This window comes from Artibeus jamaicensis, unplaced genomic scaffold (genome assembly GCF_021234435.1).
Source record: "Artibeus jamaicensis isolate MK-2021 breed Jamaican fruit bat unplaced genomic scaffold, CSHL_Jam_final scaffold_3307, whole genome shotgun sequence".
In the NCBI taxonomy this organism is placed as follows: domain Eukaryota; kingdom Metazoa; phylum Chordata; class Mammalia; order Chiroptera; family Phyllostomidae; genus Artibeus; species Artibeus jamaicensis.
Window position 1 is genome coordinate 4,410,792 of NW_026522040.1, and position 16,824 is coordinate 4,427,615.

Below are 16,824 nucleotides of genomic sequence, written 5' to 3' on the forward strand. Positions count from 1 at the left end.
CTCAGTGTTTGTGCTTAATTAGCAGTGCAATCTTTACTTCTGTGTGCATGTACGTGGGACCAAAATGCGCACGGGGCTGGACAGGGGACCTGGGGCCCCTGGAGCTACCTCCTGCCAGCCAAGACAGTGAAGATTTTCTCGTGCCTCAAGCCACTGCTACTCCCTACCCTCCGTCCCTTCTCATGACAGCAGGATGTGGCCACAGGCAAAACAGCCTACAAGGGAATCTGGTTCTAATTGTGTGTGTGTCTCCAACTCATCTTGCTAAACGCAAGCATTTTCCACTCTCCAAGAGCCCGCCCTTTCAGATGGTAGTCCAGAGAAAGATCTTTCTTGAAAAGAGAAGGGACGCATGTTTTTGAGGAATTCCATGTGGGGGCTAGATAAACATCTGGATTGAAATTCAGATGATCAGGTGGAAGTATTTTTGTTCATTGCCATTGTGCAAATGGCGTGAAGTAACTGGCGTCCTTAGTTTCTTTCTCATGAACTTGGGCGATCATACGTGTTGTGCTATGAGACAAGAGAGCACATGGAAAAACACGCATCAGGGGATGGAGGTGGCGGCATGCACACTGGATCGAATCCTGTACCCTTTGTACAGGGATTCACTGTGCTCACTGGAGTCACGATGGCACCACATACTGTCAGAGCCACCCACACCTGCACGTGTGATGGTCCCGGTTACATTGTACTAGTTACTGTAATACTCACCTGGCAGGTTAAACAGCTGCTTCCAGGAGTCCCACCTCCCTCGCAAACCCCAGGCCCCTCCTGAAAGCCTTCAGTTGGTCTGTGCTTTGATACCACACTTTGAGCTAGTTCAGCAGGTGTTGTTACCCATTTTACAGATGGGGAACCGACCTTCAGAAAGGTTATATAATGACTGTCCCAGTTCATCTATGGGGTTCATAATAATAGAACTGGGACCATAAAAATCAGCTAATCCAAACCAGCTCCACGCAGTTTGAGGGACTTGCCTGAGGCCACATGGTTGGCTAGTGGAGGTCCTGTCTCAGAGCATATGAAACACGTCACCTCCCAGAAGAGGGGAATGCTTTCGGGAGAGCAGTGGACAGAACTGGGACATCCCTACTTGTCCCCTGTTTTGTCTGAGGCCCTTGGAACTGTTGAAACTGTCAGACTCTGCACAAGCTCTGAAGCCAAGAAGGGTGGGTAAGCTGGGTCACGGGAGAGGATGAGATGCGCATGGAAAAACACGTGGCTGGTGTCGGGGAGATGGACCCTTTGGAAAAGAGGGAGGCAGAGAGAGTTGATGAGGGCCCAGGCGCAGCCTGAGCCGAGGAGGAAAGACGAGGAAAGCGCAAACATTTGCTGACTGCCCGCTTGCTCTGCGCCAGATGCTTTATATGTGCAATTCCCCGAACGCCCTTTGGAAGAGGAGTTGTTAATCCTGGAGCCTAGTTAAGTTGAGCAACGATTAGAGCTGTTGCAAGAGTCTGAGAATAGCAGGAGGAAGACAGACTGGCACTCAGAGCTACATGATTCTCCAACTAGGTTCCTTCTAGGTAAGGAAGCTCAAAGGCAGGGACCAGGTGGGGAGGACCTGGGCTCCGGGACCACCGAGACAGGGGTACTCAAGACCAGCTGCAGACTCGGGCCTGGAGAGGCACAGCAGCTCCTCTGAACTTGCCCAGGAGCCTTAGACGTTGGGGTGGTTTGTACCAGGGGCTCAGCATGAGACGGGTCAGGGCGTGGGGAGCTGGAGTGGGAGGACTGGGCAGCACGGTGACGATGGTCCCTTCACGCCTTGTTGCCTAGGAAGAAATTGCCATTTTACATTTCAATTAGGAGGGATACCAGGTCAATCAGCTGTACCACCAGAGGAAAATGGGCTCGGCCCAGCCCAGGGCCTCTCCAATTATTATTAATGAACTTACTCTCAGGGCTGCCAACCTTTTTATATGCAAACGAAGGCTTTATGGGGCCACTGGCAATCAGGACTCATTAGAGAACTCAGAGCAAGCCTCAGCGAGAGAGAATCCTGCGGGGTCCGGGTGGGAAGAGGGAGGCTTATGCTTCAGCCTGTGTCCTGGACTGAAATCAGTCCGGCCCCCAGGCAAGGTTCCAGGCCACCTCCAAGCTCCCTAGTTCTGCTGCTCCCAGGGAGATCCTTGCTGGCCCGTGGTGGCCCCGGCCACCAGGAGGAACCGACCGCCTTCCTTAAGGGGAGGGAAGATGACGGACTGGCATCTGAGGCCTTCAGCTGCCAGCACGTCTTGCTGATGCTGAGCCATTATTTTCCCTCTCCCTGCCTCAGTTTCTCCTTTGTAAAGTAGGAGGGGACCCGTTAGGTTGCTTCAGAAGACTGTCAGATTCTAGTCACCCTCAGCACACCGTTCATGCAGCGACATTTCGCTGTGAGACATGGAGATGGGAGTCCAGCCCTTCCGCTCTCACTCCAGCCCAGACCCAGCTCCCCCTTGCCGGTGTGGAAGTAGCCAGCGGGAGAAGGGTCAGGGCCGTGCGTGCTCTGGGGAGGAGGGCTGCCCAGGACTGTACAGTGAACGGGGCCCTCGGCTCAGGACTCCCTACTTCCCACAGATCTTCTCTCCTGACTCTCCAGCACCGTGTTCCCTCCTTGCTTCAGTCCTGACCACCGTCCTTTCCACAGAATGGCCCTCGTCTCCTCCGTGTCCCTCACTCTCTTCTTGCTGGAGTGCGTGTGGGTGGTGGGTGGGGAGTGAGAAGGCACAGGGTGCAGCTACTGAAGCTCTCTCCCCGCATGGGCCTCAGAGTCTCCAGAGACCCTCCCCCACCCCGTCAGAGGCTCAGGGCCACACACCGGGTGCAGGCCCCACCCTCACCCTTCTCCCTTCCTACTTCCCAGCCGCTCATCTTTAACTGTGGTTAAATACACATGTAAAACTTACCATCTTAGCCAGTTTTAAGTGTGCAGTTTAGTGCCGTGAAGTACACCCACGTTATGGTACACCCACCACCCCCACCCATCACCAGAACCTTTTCATCTTCCCCAGCTCAATTCTGTCCCCATTAAACACGAACCCCCGGCTCCCCCTCCCCGAGAAACCTCCGTCCACTTCCCGTGTCCATCAGTCACACTGCTCTAGGGACCCCACGTGGGTGGGATTGTGTAGTGTTTGTCCTGCTGTGCCTGGCTTATTCCTCTCAGCATACGTTTGCAGGATTCATCCGTGTTGAAAGGCGTGTTAAAATTTCCGTGTGAAGGCGGGACAATACTCCATTGTATTATAAGTCACAGTTCCTTTGCCTGCTCATCCACTAATGGGCGGTCCGGCTGCTCCCACCCTTTGGCTCTTGTGCATAACGCCGCCCCGAGCACGCGTGTACCGTGTACCAGTTCGAGCCCCCGCTCTCCGTTTCCTCGCGCACACACCCAGAAGTGGCTGCGGGATCCGCTGCTCCTCTCCTACCTGCTCTCCAGGATGACGTGTGGGCAGCCTGGTGGAGGGGAGGGGGCATTTACTTAACAGCCCTGGGGCACTCACTCCACTAAAGCGAGGCTGTGGAGCCGAGACCACCCCCAATCCTGGCATCAGGACTGGTTAGAGATGGAGGGGTCCTTGGGGTCCAGCCAGTGGACAGATGAGGACATGGAATCTCAGAGTGGGGTTCCAAAGCTCTTCAGAAGCTCAGCAGGCACTGGAGCTCAGAGCTCTGCTCCCTCCCAGGTGTCGAAGACAGGGGGCTCACATTGGCATTGGGACCCAGGGGGACAGCTGCCAAGTCGTCTGACTGCCTGGGCACACCCCCCAACCTGCCCTCCCCCCACGGCCTCCTTTCTGCCTTCCTTGGCTGTGGCGCCCTGCTGCTCTTGGGGGCCTGCAGCGTCTGCAGAGAGCCCTCAGTGAGCCCCAAGACGGCAGCCTCAACAGCGGGCCTGCCCAGATGCCACCTGTCTCAGCATGCCCTGAACGTGCCAGAGCGAGAGAAACGTGGGCGGGGGGGGGGGGGCCTGCCTGACGCAGGGTGCCCAGGCCCTGCTGCTGTTTTCAGAAACCCTCACCCTTGCCCATGCCAAGAGCAGAGTACCCACTCTCTTTATTGACCCCCTTCTGTCCCAGGCCTTCGTGGGCAGAGCTGACTCCCCCTGGGGAAAGGAGCCCAGCAACTCAGGTTCCCCACCCCAGGTCCTCCGGGCCCCGCTCAGATGGCTCCAGGGATGAGCCTGCTCATTGCTAGTATCTCCTTAGTGTGTATCTGCTCTGAGGGGCATTTCCCTGGAGTTAAATCGGACACTTCTGGATTGAAGGAAGAGGCCTCTGGGCCATTCCAGAACATTCCCAAATGCCACACTCGGCCCATGTATGGAAAGGCCCTGCCAGACCCTCCTGCTCTGCTCCTGACTCACATTCCAAAGCCCAGGACTTTGCATTGCTGCTGGTCTGCTCACGTGGTCGCCTCTGTCCCAGCTCTCGGCAGCCTGGAGCTGAGGCAAAACGATCAGCAGCCCAAAGTGAGACGAGACAAGACGCCCAGCCAGCAGCGTCTGTCTCTGCTGGGGTGGAAGGGGTGCCCGGAGAAGGCCGCCAGGCCTGTCTGAGTCTGGGATGCATTAAAGTGGACCCTGGAGAGAGCAGGGACAGCCTCGGTGAGAACTGACCCGGGACCTCTCAGTCCCATCCCCTCCTGGTCAGTGGCTAGGGGTGGGCCCCAGTGCCCAGGACCCCCTGTGGGTGTGTTCAAGGGAGGGAGGAGTGGAGTGAACGTCCAGGCTCTGTCTGGAGGGGCCCCTGCACCTTTGGCTTCCTGCTGCCCAGCCTACGCCACTCTCTCTGTCCCCAGGAGTGCCCCCAGCTGCTGCGAGTGGACAAGATCCTGGTGCCCGTTGAGGTGATCAAGCCCATTACCCTGAAGGCCAAGAACCTGCCCCAGCCACAGTCCGGGCAGCGCGGGTACGAATGCATCCTCAACATCCAGGGCAGTGAGCAGAGGGTGCCCGCCCTGCGTTTCAACAGCTCCAGCGTGCAGTGCCAGAACACCTCTGTGAGTGCCCAGCCCTGCGCCCCCAGGGGACCTTGACCCCTACCCTGCCCCATCCCTGTTCTTTAGAGCCAGGTCAGTTCAGCGCTGGGGGATGTCCCCAAACACCACAAAACAGCTCTGCTTTTCCCCACGCCGCTCACACCACCCCAGCAGAGGGTGGGCTCTGATGGCACCAAGCGGCCGCCCAGAGCTGTGGCCCTGTTGTGACCTGGAGGGCATTGTGGCCAGGAGGGCCCTCTGCCCGAGACAGGGGCTGTGGTGTGAGGGACCAGCCATGGGGCCGCCGAGCACTGTCTGTGGACCGAGGTTGGTGCCCCCACACTTCCTGGAGAAGCTCTGGAGGCCCTGGGCCCTGGGTTCCTGCCAAGGCTGGGCTGAAGGCCGCATGTAAACCCACCAGGCTTCCACTGCCCTCACGGCCACACAGGGGCACTCCCCCGAGTGCCACCAGAGGCCCAGGAAGTGTCTGGGCTAGGCCCCGCCCACGCAGATTGCTGCCACGACTGTGCTGCCCAGATCAGCACACACCTGCCTGTTGAGAAAATCCCCAGGAGGCCCGTGCTTGGGCTGGCACCTGAGTCCTGGGTACCACACCGTGGACCCTCTCGGGGCATCCCCTCCTGCCATCACTCCTCTCCTAGCCAGTGGCCTTCCCTCTGCTTGCCTCACTCTCTTCCTGGCTGTTGCTGTGCACCTAGACGCTGAGAGAGCTGTAACATTGTCACTTGTCCCCTTCACTGTGCAAAAGGCAATCTGGGGGCCCAGAAGCAGGGGCAGCGTAGGTTTGTGGGCTGAGAGTCGTACAACTGGGGAGTGCTCTTTAAGAATGTAATATAATAAATATGAAAGAGGACACGCAGGCAGGCCTTAGAGGGGGCTGCAGCTCCATGTGCCTCGGAGTACCTGCCCCTGTCTAGCGGGTAAGTCACGTGTGTAAGGTCACACAGCTAGGGAGTGGCAGGGCGGGGTCTGATTTGGGGTCTCCTCTCACGTCACCTTCCTGCCATTCATCTGCATTGCTTCTGGGTACCTATATGTGGTGAGTGTATTTGGGGGTGTGATGTGGAAGAAAGCCTTTCATGGGAGCAGTCCACTCTTCCTACAGGGAGCAGATTAGGGGTCCATGATGCTCAGAGAGGCCCACGTGCTTGCCCTGGGTGGCTCAGCCTTACAGAGGCTGAACTGACCATTGATGTCCCAACCTCTGAAACCCTAGATGTGTCCCCACAGCTCCCCTAGCAGCCAGCTTTTTTTTTATTTCTGCAGTGCCCCAGATTAAACCTGGAAGCAAAAGGAATATTAAACACCACCTGTCTCCTCCTAAATCCCGAGGCCAAGTAGACCAGCCCCAAGCATCTGGTTCAAGTGGTTTCCCCCCAAATAAGCAAGTCCCTGTGGGAAGGGAGGGCTGAGTTCCACATCTGACTCAGCAGAAGGCAACTGGGGGTTTCAGACCACAGAGAACACAGCCTCAGTTCCTCAGGGAAGCTGTCCAGGGCCCCAGCCCCAGCGATGTCAGGAGGGAGGACAGAGTCTGTGGCCTCTGATAATGAGGCTGGGCCCTGTGCCTCTGCTAACTTGGCTAAATAGGCCAGTGTGACCCAGATGACAGCCCGAGTCAGTCCCATCAACCCCTGGGTCAGAACCCCGTCCATCCCTGGGCGACCGGCAAGAACTCCCCGGGGGCTTGTCGGGACCTCTGCCTTTCTCATCCCGCCAGAACTAGAGGCCGGCTGTGTTCAGATGGCCTCACGTTTCCTGAGCCAAGGCCTGACTCAGTGACTAAGCCCTTTGGGGGTCACAGGGACTCCCTGAGTGGGGGGCCAAAATCAGAGCCTCCTGGGAACAAGGGCGCACAGAAGCTCAGCAGCCCTGACGCGTGAGGGCTGGGTCTCCTCTGGGGACCCGGTGCTGCCCCTGGTCAGTACCAATCGGACAAGGAAAGGCGGTGCTGGGCTCTGGCACACCCCCTAAGCAAAGCAGAGTTAGCAGCTGAGCACTCCACACCCCAGCTTTAGTCAGACTCAGGAGCAGGGTGTGAGCCGCATCGGAGAGGACTGTGGGAGAAGAGCCACTGTCGTTCCATTGCCGAGTGAGCTCCCTGGGCTGGGGGAGGAAAGGAGAGGATAGGCCCGGGGGTGTGGTGACAGAGAGAGGTGTGTGACACAGAGGTCTCTGAGGGAAGCAGAGAAGGAAGAGAGACAGGAAAACTTGGCACAGACGTGACGCCGGGGAGGGTGGGCAGGCAGGCCGCTTCCAGCCCACTCACTGGGGACAGGCCCTGGTCCAACCACTGCAGCCCTCAGGGGGCCCATGGGAGGCAGATGGGGCAGCTCACAGGAGCAGCTGGAAGGGGAACAGCTGTGCCTATTCTTGGCCTCCCTCAGACCAAGGTTCCAGAGAAATGTCAAGTGCTGCTAATAATAGGGCCTAGTACCTGCCTCTCAGACACCAGCAATCCCAGGAGTGAGTGCAGCCCGGCGGCTGCAACCCAGCTTCCACAGACTCACAGTGGCCCTGTGGTTTCTCTTGGTGCCCCAAGGTACCACAGGCCAAACAGGTGTGGCGGGGCTGACAGGGAGGCGTGCCGTGCCCCTCGCTGCTTTCCTGGGGCACCGCCGAGAGTCGGTCTGCTGAGCGTCTGGGATCCCAGAGACAGATGCATAGGCTTCTTGTGCTGTTCAGATATTTTGTTCGCCCCGATGCTAGAACTTTCCAGCCAAACACCTCAGAGCTTGGGACAAGAGAACGGTTGGAGGAAAGACTGTCCAAATTACGTAGATGTTTTCTCTTTGCTTCGGAAAGTAGAGAAATGGAGATTCACACTTGCCCAAGGTCATGATCAATGTCATCCACTGGCTGGGCCAAGGTGTGATGGACTTGACTGAGACGCTTAACCTCCTGGCCCCCGGGAGCCTGAACATTCTTCCCAGCTCTGGGCTCTGTGCAGAGTGACTGCCCACTGATTACAGGAGCTATGCAAGTGCCAAGTGCACAGAGGTGGGCAGTGGTAGGGGATGGGAGCCGTGGTCTAGGCCCCCCAGCTGTCTGCCTGCCCAGCTTTCCGTGTCGGGGGCAGGTTACGGGGGAGAGAGGGTATCCAAGGAGGAGCATGATTTCCTTAGGGATCGAGGGGATGGTGGGGAGTTAGTGATTTCTATGCTATTCCATCATCAAGACCCCAGGAATGGGGGAGAAAAAGAGAAGGTAACACCCAGCATATCCGATCATTAAAACCTTTTTTATTTTTAGTTTTCTTCAAAAAGAAAATATGTGCACACATGTACACACCGGAACACACGGGCGTTCTCATATATGGACCCTGCCATACACACCAGGATCCGGTGCACACACACTCAGGGAGTGGCTGTTGTTACTATTCCGCACAAACATATTGTGCACGCACCCCTAAGTGTGTGCAGGCAGATCAAGTGCACAGTGCTATCTGAGTGCCCGCTCTGCTTAACGGGCACTGTGTCAGAACGTTGGGAGGCTGTCTCACACCCTCCGTGAGGGTGGCTCTGTTTTCGGTCCCACTTTACAAATGGGGACATTGGGACTTTGATCACTTGCCCGCATTCGCACAGCCAGTCACAGCAGAACCCCGTCAGGGCAACGTGTGTGTGCATGCACACGTGTCCGAACACACAGATAACATGACTCAGACCTCTTCTCCAGTCAGCATGCGTGTGAACACGTTTGTAAACACAGACGCATGCATACACATGCTATATTTCTTGTCCTGTTCTCTGGGGGATTTTGGGTCCTCCCTGAGAGGGGTCTGAAGGTTCTATTGATCTTCCATCTTCATGCCCATAGTCACAGCTTGCTGCGGGTCCTGGTCAGAGCCAGGCAGTGCCAGCGCCCTCTGGTGGCAGCCTGGGGCTGCCCTCCCCACACTCTCCCCGCCGGGGCCATGGAGGAGGGAAAGGCAAGGGAAGTCTGAAAAGTCTCTCTATCTATCTCGCTCCTCCCCCACACGCCTCCCTTGATCACCAGAAGCACTAGAGTTGCTTGTTCGAAATGCTTCTCAACTCCTTAGACACCAATTCTGCAGCCGGTGGGGGGGGGGGGCTGGAATCTGCATTTAGTAGGCCCCCAGACGATTCTGATGAAGGTGGCCATGAGAGCCACTCGCCTAGAGTAGAGGAAATTTTGTGAGAAAACACAGGCCCCAGCCTGACCCAGACACAAAGCACACAGTCTCTGGGGACCTGGCGACCGAGCTACGTGGGAAAGAGCTTAGGAGTCACCAGCTGAGTTATGAGCTGATCAACCTCCCCCCCACTGCTGTCTCAGCAGGGCAAGGGGGGGGGCGGGCTTTGGCTTTGTTCTGTGGCTCGAGCCCAGACTCTGGCCTTGGCCCAGATGTCATCGGTCGCAGGGAGATGCCCTGACAGTATGGATGGTTCCAGCCACGCCATTGTGGGAAAAACACTGAACATGGCAGTGCTGAAAGTCGGTGAACACTTTCGGAGCAGTAGCCTAGACCCTAGAGAAGGCTGGACACGTATCCTGCTCATGTGGCTATACGAGGGCATCACAGCATATTTGTGTTGGAGCTCATCCATATTCGTATTGGAACTCGAGAATTTTGGGTGATTTCTCAGATTAGGATTATAACTTCTTTGGAAGCCTCCACAGATGGGCTACAGAGCAGAGACACAGGTGACAGGCCCTGACCTGCTCCCCAGCCCGCATGCGCTGAGGTTCTGTGGCTTCCTCCCCTTGGGGAAGGTGCTGTGGCCAGCTCCATGGGGGAACATCAGCTGCCTGTCATAATAACCATCTGCACCCCAAACTTGAAGTTAAGAGAGCCTGTTGGTTCTGCAAATGCCCCTTCAAACCTAGTCCCCTGGACCAGACACTGCTAACAAGTTGTCAGACCTGAGCCCCTCCCCTGCAGAAGCCTGTCTCAGTTCCACTCCCCCGTCCTCCCCCCTGTGGAGGCAGTCTGGTGAGATAATGAGAAAAGCACCAGGTAGGGATTGGAAACGTTGCCCAGGGCAGGCTCTGGGGATTGAGAGCCGTCTGCTATCAGAAGGCAGACGGGGGCTGGCACGCTTGGGGACTGCCCCTCCGCCCTGCATCCCTAGCAGCACCTCTCCCCACACTCCCTCCCTGCCTCCTAGGACCACAGACCCAAGGCCGGGGCTCAGTTAAACTTCCTGGGGAAAGTCCAGCTAATGGGAACAGGCCTCTGTGGAAGGTGGATGAGTAGCTCTCGCAAAGCTGCTCCATGGACCTGAATTCCAAATGGGAGTCCCACCCAGCAGGCCCAGCCCTCCCCCGCCTTAGCTTCCTGAGCCCTGTGCCTTCTGTCCTGATAAGTGCCTCCCCTCCCTGCCCACATACAGATGTGTGTGCATGAACATGTGTGCCCCCTCCATGCACACACACATGCACAGATGTGGCCAGTCTTTAGTCCCGGGTGCTCGTGAGGGCCCCAGGCTGCACAGGGAGCCCCTCTAGACTGCGGTGACCCAGCTTCCTTCTTTCCTCCCACCACCTGGCCGCAGTATTCCTATGAAGGGATGGAGATCAACAACCTGCCGGTGGAGCTGATGGTTGTGTGGAACGGCCACTTCAACATCGACAACCCCGCCCAGAACAAAGGTGTGGAAGGTGACCCTGCACGGGGGCGGGGAGGGGAGAGGAGAGAGCTTCTCTGCACTCATGGGTAGGTGACATTCGCCCTCTGCCCCCATGGTTGCCCCTCTCCCCCTGCCTGAGCCCACCCTCCACAACCTCTCCACCCTCCCCACTGCTCTGTGACTTGTTGGGCACGGGCAGGTGGCCTCTGGGAGAGAGGAGTGGAGTGAGCAGGGCTAGCTCGAGGGGGACTGGGAAAGTCCAGTCCCACCACCAGAGGCTGGGGCTGCGCTCCTGTCCACACTTCCCAGCCCTTCCCAGCCCTTCCCAGCCCCCAACCCCATCTCACTCTGGCCCTTTGCCTGCAGTTCACCTCTACAAGTGCGGAGCCATGCGTGAGAGCTGCGGCCTGTGCCTCAAGGCAGACCCAGACTTCGAGTGCGGCTGGTGTCAGGCTCAGGGCCAGTGCACCCTGCGGCAACACTGCCCCGTCCACGAGAGCCAGTGGCTGGAGCTGGCAGGCGCCAACAGCAAGTGCACGAACCCACGCATCACGGAGGTAGGCCACAGGCCGATGGGCCCTGCATGGGGCTGGGTCCCCGAGAGCCCTGCCTGGCCATGTCGTGTGCCAGCCAGGGGTTACTGGGTGGCTGGGGCACCTTGTCTGTCTGCACAGCTTCCACAGGGGCTGCAGACCTCATCAGAGGTCCTTCCCTTTTCAAGGGAAGGTGAAAGCAGAGAGGGACTCAACTGTCCTGTTGGAGTCTACACATACGCTGTGTCTAGACGGACTCGAAGTCCTCAGCACCCTCCCTTTGTCTCTCAAAGTCCCTTTCAGTGATAAAACTGTGACACTCCATCAGTGGTGGCCTCGTGAAAGAGAAGACCATTGCAGAGGCTGGGGGGTGGGTTGTGGCTCTGTCGGCGAACTGCTAGGTCACCCGGGGCTAACTCGCCACCGCCTCCGTGCCCCAGCTCGTTCACCCGGGCGACGGGTCTAGGTGTCCACCTCACAGGGGCGTTGGGAGGATTATATGAGACGATCCACACCCAGCCTACAGTATCTTCCCATCTTCTTCCTCCTCCTTCACCGTGATTATTAAAACCAGTGTTGCACGTGTCTAAGCCAAACGAATTGCTGCCCTGTCTGTGTCTTCACCTCCCTGCTCCACACTCCCAGCAGAAAGGCCCCCTAAAGGTGGACCAGCCCTTGGCCCCGGCCCCACACCTGGGCCATGCCCCACTCTCCCTCCTTCCAACCACCCCTCCCTGCCCCCACCCTCCAAGCCCTTAACAAGAAACCACCCTGGCGTGCGTGATTGCTAACAGTGCGTCTGGCGAAAACGGTGGGACTTGCTTTCTTCTTGGCCTGAGATCAAGAAAATTGCAGGGAGGAGATGGCAAATTAAACAAATCTCCCGGAGACAGAGGCTATTGACTGGCTCCACACTGGCACCAGCCCTCCGGGGAGCCCAGGGAACCAAGGACTGGGCCCGAGAAAAACTCCTTTTGCAGGACGACAAGCCAGGGCTGGAATTTCACGCAGCTGCCACCGCCAGGTGCCAGCGGCACTTTGGGGACTGGCTGGGCAGACATTCGGGAAGAACATGGACTCCCCCTGCCCACCCACCCTCTATCAGTCCAACTTCTCACACAGAAATGGGTCTCTCGTCTCTAAAAGACCTTTGTTGTTACACACGTGTGCAAATCCTCGCACTCACATGCACGCTTGCCCACAAACATGCACATGTGTCTGTGTAGGAAGCAGGAAGTGTCCTGACTTTTGTAAGTGAGCAGCCCTCCCACCCCCACCCCCGGCAAAGTTGCCACTCGAGGGCACCCCGGCCTAGTTTCTTTCCCTTTCCCCTCTTTCGCTACCCACCCAGAGGAAACCCCTCCATTGTGAGCCTTGAGAGGTGGAGAGAGTAGGGCCTATTAAGAGGTGGATTATCTGGACTCTTTCCATGTGATCCCCTTGACATTGGCCAAGACCCAGCGACTGGCATTCAGAGGCCCCAGGAATGGGAAATGAGCCTTTCTGTCTATTGACTGCCAAGAAAGGCTGGCACAAATGTCTTCTGCCACTAAGGTCACTACTGGGGGATGCCATGGTTACACTGTGTGAACTGCACGGAGCCCCACCCTCAAAGCAAGCCCTTGGGTGTCAAATGTTAACACTTCAGTCATGGGCATTAGCAGCTCAGGGGACAGACATCACTGGTGGGAGAGCCACCGTTTTGGCCCCTGCGTGAGGGTAAAGTCTACATTAAACAAATTTCCCTTAGAAACCGAGCCAAACAATGAAGGTGGAGGGGTTGTGGCAAGTGCTGTGCTCACTCAGGAAGATGCTTGGAGAACTGGAGTTTGCAGCACAATTACGACTCGAGAATCCAAGACTGCGCTGTCCTGGAAAGTCCACAAGGAGGAGTGACTCTCAGAGACTCTGGCTCTGAAGAGGGAGTTGGGGGTGGGGGAAGGGTGGGAGTCAGGCCCAAATGTTGCCCTGGAAGGGCTCAAAGAAGGTGCCCTAAAGTTTCCTTTGGGAGCAGTGGGGCTGCTAGAGAGGAACAAAGAGGGTGCATATCCAGCTATGGGAAGTAACAGTTGAGAAGGACCTTTCGAAATGGGTGGGTTCCACCCTGCCCAGGTGGCCCGGCTGGTTGGAGCATCATCCCATACATCAAAAGGTTGCAGGTTCAATCCCTGGTCAGGGCACACGCCTAGGTTGTGGGTTCAGTGCCCAGTCAGGGCGTGCATAATAGGCAGCCTATCAGTGTTTCCCTCACATCAATGTTTCTGTCTCTCTGTCTCTCTCTTCCTCTTGCTCTAAAATTAATGAACATATCCTTGGGTGAGGATTTTTTAAAAATAGGTGGGTTTCCATGGCATGGAGGGTTGTGGATTCATGGGAGGGTCATTCTTTTTTTTTTTTAGAAGAGTGCCAACATAAGCAAAGGCCAAAAGGATTTAGTCCTCATTTCCTATGAATTACCCAGTAACGTTGTGGATCTTCTGTGAAATAGGAAATGAATGAGGGTCTTTGAACACTGCCCCTAAAACCACCTATGAACTTGGACTGCCCTACCAGAAGCATCTGCTCACTGACTGCCCCAAACCTGGGTCCCTGGTGGACTTGGACATGACTTAGGGAACAGGGTGGAGATGGGGTTGGGCCAGCAGCAGCCTTTCCTTGGCCCATCAGCAAGTGGGTGACGACTCTCTCCTGGTGCCTGCCAAATGACTATGCCTCCTCCCTGCAGATAATTCCAGTGACAGGCCCCCGGGAAGGGGGCACCAAGGTCACCATCAGAGGAGAGAACCTGGGCCTGGAGTTCCGAGACATCGCCTCCTATGTCAAGGTGGCCGGCGTGGAGTGCAGCCCTTTGGTGGACGGCTACGTCCCTGCAGAACAGTGAGTGGACGTGACCTGGGACAGAGAGGCAGGGGAGGGGAGGGAAGATAAGCCAGCAACAAGTTGTTGTTGAATTATTTCCCCTCCCCAACAAGAGAGAGTCTTGTAGCTTATGTGGAATAAATGGAGAATGCCCTTAACACCCTAGGGTGTCAGGGTGGGACTCCCACAACTCCCCGGGGCCTGAACTAGCCCGCTGCCTTATTAGGGGAAAAGCTGGGAGAGGGAAGTGATCGTTAACTTCCTTGGGCTATGGGAGCGAATCAGAGTGAGACAAACCAGAGTTACAGTCTGTAAGGGAAGCGTGAGTTCTACTGCTTACCCAGCCCCTCTGCTGCTCTGAGGCCCCATGCGCGCCCTCGCCCCAGCTACCGTGGAAACAGATCCTGTGCTACTCCGTGGGGACGGCAACTGAAACTCCACACTCCCTTGCAGGCCTGTGGGTACTGTGGACTGTTTTTCTCTTTGCAAAATCTGCTGGTCCACTGAGAGGGTATTCAGCGAGTAACCTTGACCTCTAACCTGCCTGGTGGAGGAGGTTCGTGAGTCACATATTGCCTTGTAAATAAGTAAACACAATTTTCTAGCCAAGCAAACAGTCATGAAATGTTTACCAGCAAAATAGCATCTATACTCTATACCATCTTTGCTGCGTCTCCGGAGGGAAAACTTGCCACCTGCCCTGTGTGCCTAAGTTACTGACGCTTTGCAGGGCCTCCCTTAGGTGGGTCAGTGCCCTTTAAATTTCCGCTCCCTGGGTCTTGCCCAGATTTAGTGGAGCCATCAGTACAGCCACCCTCAATTCCTCCTGATTTCCTTTCTGGTTTCCTGAGGGGCTCAGAATAGATCAGATAATTGGAGGTTCCAGTCTTAGTAGGACTCACCTTGCTGGGCCATCATCAATTATTTACCTGAGAATCATTCGGTGGCTCCTTCAACTTTCCGAGTCTTTCCTAGAACAAAACCAAAAAGGCTGCTACTGATGTATTATGATTTGCTGGGGGTTTGAAATGTCCTACTTAGGGCTTGACATTAAAAAAATTATAAAGCCACAGGATTGAAATATTATGGTACTAGTTAGATCGGTGGAATAAGATAAACACCCAGAAAAAGAATCCTGATATATAAATATTTAGTATGTAATAAAAGTGACATTTCGAATCAGCAAGGAAAGAAAAGATCATTCAGTAAGTGGCGCTGGTTAACTCCCTGAAAAAATTACAATGTCAGATCGTTCCTTCACTTTACAAAGCAAAATAAATTCCAGACAGATTGAAAAGTTAAGTGTAAAAAATGAAGCTGTGAAAGGATTAGAAGGAATTACATGTGAGAATTTATCTCATTTCAAGAAAAGAACGGCGTTCTAAGTATAACTGCAAAGGACAAATTATAAAGAAAAAAGATGAGAAGAGCTGAGTAATAAAACTTAAAACTTGAGCATCAAAAATCATTGTAAACAAAATGAAAATATGAATGATAAACTGGGTATATAGTTATACCCTGTCACAGTTAAGAGATGCTTTTTCTGAACATTTAAAGAGGTTTTATAGACAGAAGGCAACTACCACAAAATGAGCAAAGAGCATGGATGTACAATTCAAAACTACAGAAAGAACCAAAAGTCATGTCAAAATGTTTAGCATCAGTAGTAATCAATGAGATGCAAATGAAAACAACAGGGAATGGTTTTTGAAAGGCAGCACCCAATGCAGATGAGAAGCAAGAGAAACAGCACATTCATACACTCGTGTCGGGAGAATAAACTGGGATGAACTTTCTAGAAGGCAATTTGGAAATGAGCATCAAAAATCTTCAGCCAGGCCATAATGCCTCTGGATCCTTCCCTTAATAACCAGAATGCACAAATGTTGATTTGCATGAATGCTTATTTCAGCCTTATTTATAATAGTAAAATTTGAGAGGCGATTTGTATGTTTGAAAATAGGGAATTAATCAACTCAATAGATTATTTTATGGGCATAGGACAATAAACTACACAGCCATTAAATGTGATATTGTAGAAGAATCATGGCCAGGAATACTCTCAAGACATTTAATATATTAGGTGAGAACAGGTTCCCAAGGAGAATGCAGAGTTTCTAATTAAATTTAAGAAAGACAAGCCAGACTGGAAACACGCACACATGAGAGTTAACACTGAATATTTCTGGGGGAGGCACCTGGGGGTGGGTGTAGGTACGGTGAGTGCTTTCATGTGCTTTCTATGTTTTTATGCTGAACTTGTATTAATTATGCTGTCTGGACCAAAGGGCAGGTGTTTTTGCTGGACTCTCTCCCAGAAGTTCTTTCTAAGAGAAACACAGAACCTGGAAGCCAGAAAGTAAAAGAACCAGCAACGGAACCACACCGCTACCTTTAAACTTTAGCGTGGCAAAAGACGTTATAAACAAAATTGAAACATGGGTGACCAACTGGGAGAAAATAATGCAATATTTATTATAGACAAATGGTAACACTCTAGTTCAGCAGCTCCAAAGGACAATCCATCAACAAAATAAAGAAAGGGCTTTGGACAAGTCAAAGGAAAGGCTGTGTGAGATTAAACAGACACACACATATATGGAAATATGTGCACCTCACCAGTAATCACAGCAAGAATGGACGGCACAGTCACAGTATGAAATTCTAGGAAGCTGTCAGAACGTGTGTGGTGATATGGAGAAACGTCCATGCTGTGTTGTTGAGTAAAAAGAGAGGGCTTAGAATAGTGGGCGGTATGCTTCACTTTATTTTAATGATCATGTGTATGTTTGTTTACATAGGTATGTTTTTATATACGTGTGTATATAACATTTATGTTTATGCATATG

The 16,824-nt window shown here is 54.3% G+C and overlaps 1 protein-coding gene across 3 annotated transcripts in view; it reads left to right on the forward strand.

Annotated features, from left to right (window-relative positions):
• The window catches only part of PLXNA4 (plexin A4), a 440,676-nt gene that overhangs the window by 364,072 nt on the left and 59,780 nt on the right, over positions 1-16,824 (forward strand). For all 3 annotated transcript variants that reach the window (XM_053657100.1, XM_037165822.2, XM_053657101.1), the window contains exons 10-13: positions 4,789-4,989; positions 10,509-10,605; positions 10,950-11,140; positions 13,842-13,993. In XM_053657100.1, the coding sequence (XP_053513075.1) occupies positions 4,789-4,989; positions 10,509-10,605; positions 10,950-11,140; positions 13,842-13,993 (641 nt within the window). The remainder of the gene's footprint in view (positions 1-4,788; positions 4,990-10,508; positions 10,606-10,949; positions 11,141-13,841; positions 13,994-16,824) is intronic.